The 2,182-nt window shown below is 47.0% G+C and overlaps 2 protein-coding genes across 2 annotated transcripts; one reads left to right on the forward strand and one right to left on the reverse strand.

Annotated features, from left to right (window-relative positions):
* Window positions 1–12: 12 nt before the first annotated feature.
* On the forward strand, window positions 13–380 carry PPTG_20413 (hypothetical protein; the record flags this gene model as incomplete). The annotated part of the gene is made up of 2 exons (XM_008919212.1): window positions 13–225; window positions 300–380. Coding segments are annotated over 2 exons (294 nt in total), but the record flags the coding sequence as incomplete, so codon positions are not given.
* A 213-nt stretch (window positions 381–593) lies between these two features.
* On the reverse strand, window positions 594–1,943 carry PPTG_20414 (hypothetical protein). Its single transcript, XM_008919213.1, has 7 exons — window positions 1,677–1,943; window positions 1,508–1,602; window positions 1,337–1,433; window positions 1,179–1,250; window positions 1,056–1,093; window positions 937–982; window positions 594–857 (listed from the first exon to the last, which is right to left on the reverse strand). Exons 1-7 carry the CDS (start codon window positions 1,687–1,689, stop codon window positions 715–717), a joined length of 504 nt encoding a protein of 167 aa, XP_008917461.1. The 5' UTR covers window positions 1,690–1,943; the 3' UTR covers window positions 594–714.
* Between the last annotated feature and the right edge of the window lie 239 nt (window positions 1,944–2,182).

A 2,182-nucleotide genomic window follows, 5' to 3' on the forward strand; every position in this document is an offset into this window, starting at 1 on the left:
GAAGACGAAGAGGTGATTCCTGAGCCGACAGAAGTCTTGGCACAGGAAGCCAAGGGGGAAACCGTGGACCAAGCCAACATTGAAATCCAAGTGAATGAGCAAACCGAGACACCTGCTGTGGACTCGACGGATGCCCCGGTCGAATCGAGTCCAGCTGAAGAAGTTGCAAGCACTCAGCCTGCAGCAGAAACAACTGAGAATGTGACAGAGCACAAGGAAGACGCGGTGAGTTTATGTTGTTTCCTTCATTCTATCTCACGGAACACTTTGTACCTTACGCTTTTCCAACTATTGTGTAGAACGTGCAACAGGCAGTGGACGAGGAGCTTGAAGCGAAGGCAATGTCAAAGTGCTTATGTGGCAGATGCACTATCATGTAGACTTATCGGAGTCGTAGAAGTGCTTGGGGCGAGTGAAATTTGCATTCTTCTTATGTCGTCCAGTTTATCGTTCGCATCGAGTTGGTTGCAGGACATTTATTTTCGTCGCTCCATCTTAAACACTTAAACGAGCCTTGCATACGTGTTATTCACGGCAACAGACTGCAGGTAGATTTTGTTGGCAAATACGAGTTCGAGCAAGAAAGATCATTTCACTGGTGCGAGTTGTAGTAATATTACATTATAGACGCCTGACTTCCCAAGTCTCAGCAATACCCCCCGAATGTCGGAGCGAGATGCTTCGTTTTTAAACTCGTTAAGAGAGATTCGTCGCCTAGTGATTGCAACGTAGGATTGCACCTCCGGTAATTTCGATGCACGGGTTTTCGTTTTGCTTGAACGAGAGCATGAGGTTCTTGAACTCTTCAAAATCCGAACTACTTAATAGGACATCGGTAATATCCGGTGGAATCTCGTCTGCCGTAAGAACAACAAGCCAAAAATGACGTGAAACCGGTGTCTTCAAGAGAGTGTCTACAACGGATGACTCCACTACCTTCATGCTCTTGAATCTGGTTACAGAACTCTTCCATGGAGAAGTACTAATCAAACACGAACACGCAGATATTAGCAAGACGCGTTAGGTCAGTATGAGTCACCTGTCGATTTAGCCACCTCGAGCTTCTCGTGCAGTCTCCGCTCGATGAACGTCTCTACAACGTTACAGTTATTCAGATAGGCAACGTCAGACGGTCTAACGAGCCACATATCTAACGAATTGTTATGCGCTCAACGTACCGATGAGGTTGGTGTACTGCTGGAAGATGTCCATGTAGATTAATTTGTTCTCAGACACGTTGTCGAAGACCTCTACACCCCGACAAATACACAGAAGTGAGCTTCGAGCAAACTATACATTGTGCTGGTGGCCAGATAAAACTACAGGGGTATCCTACCGCAATTGTTGCGGCAGAACTTGCGCTGCATGCCGACAAATTCGGGGTCCATCAGAATATCCTGCAGCACTCCGATCATCTCGTCGAACTTGGACTCCTGTATATTCGTATGAGCGGATATCGACCACGACAATAGAAGCTTACAGCAGTACTCAGTTGCCGCAAACGTACCTCCGCGTTCTCTTCGCCCACGTCGTTGTCAAAGATTTCCTCCTCCTCGTCCAACCCTTCGAAATCCGTCATTTCGGGTTGATTTGTGCTCTCCTCTGCACCACAACACGGTGAGCGTTGTCCGACTATCTCTGCTACATGAATGAAAATTATAGACGACAGCACGCACCCTCCCTAGACATGGCTGGCTACTTATTGCGTGGCTGACAGGCGGCTTCGGGCTGCCGATAAAGCGCGGGCAGCAAAGTGACGATGGATCTTGAAGAGACGCTAGTGAACTCTACCTTACAAGAGAAGGCTGAAAGCTTTCTTCCACCACAACAGGCGGCAACGGCCAGCATGAAACCAACGGATGATCACCGCAATTTTCCAGTGACAATTCACTAAACAGGAGTGACGGTCCCAAAGTTGCCGTTCAGGAGTCAGTTTTTTCGTCTTTCGATCTTCTGCTTTCACCTATCTGGGTATCTTATCAATCAAGTACTGCTGGATTAGCAGTGCCAGCAGTGCTGGTTGTGATAATATAGTCAAACGATGCATTACGATGGTATCACCCTTGCTTGTCAAGCTGAACTTGATGGTGCTTTCAACTCTGAAACAACGGTTTTCCTGTTTTGACTAATAGTGTATGTTTCACGAAAATCGGAGTGGTACGGGAAAAGTAATCTTAGAATA

The sequence above is a fragment of the Phytophthora parasitica genome, assembly GCF_000247585.1.
Source record: "Phytophthora parasitica INRA-310 unplaced genomic scaffold supercont2.579, whole genome shotgun sequence".
Taxonomy (NCBI): domain Eukaryota; phylum Oomycota; class Peronosporomycetes; order Peronosporales; family Peronosporaceae; genus Phytophthora; species Phytophthora nicotianae.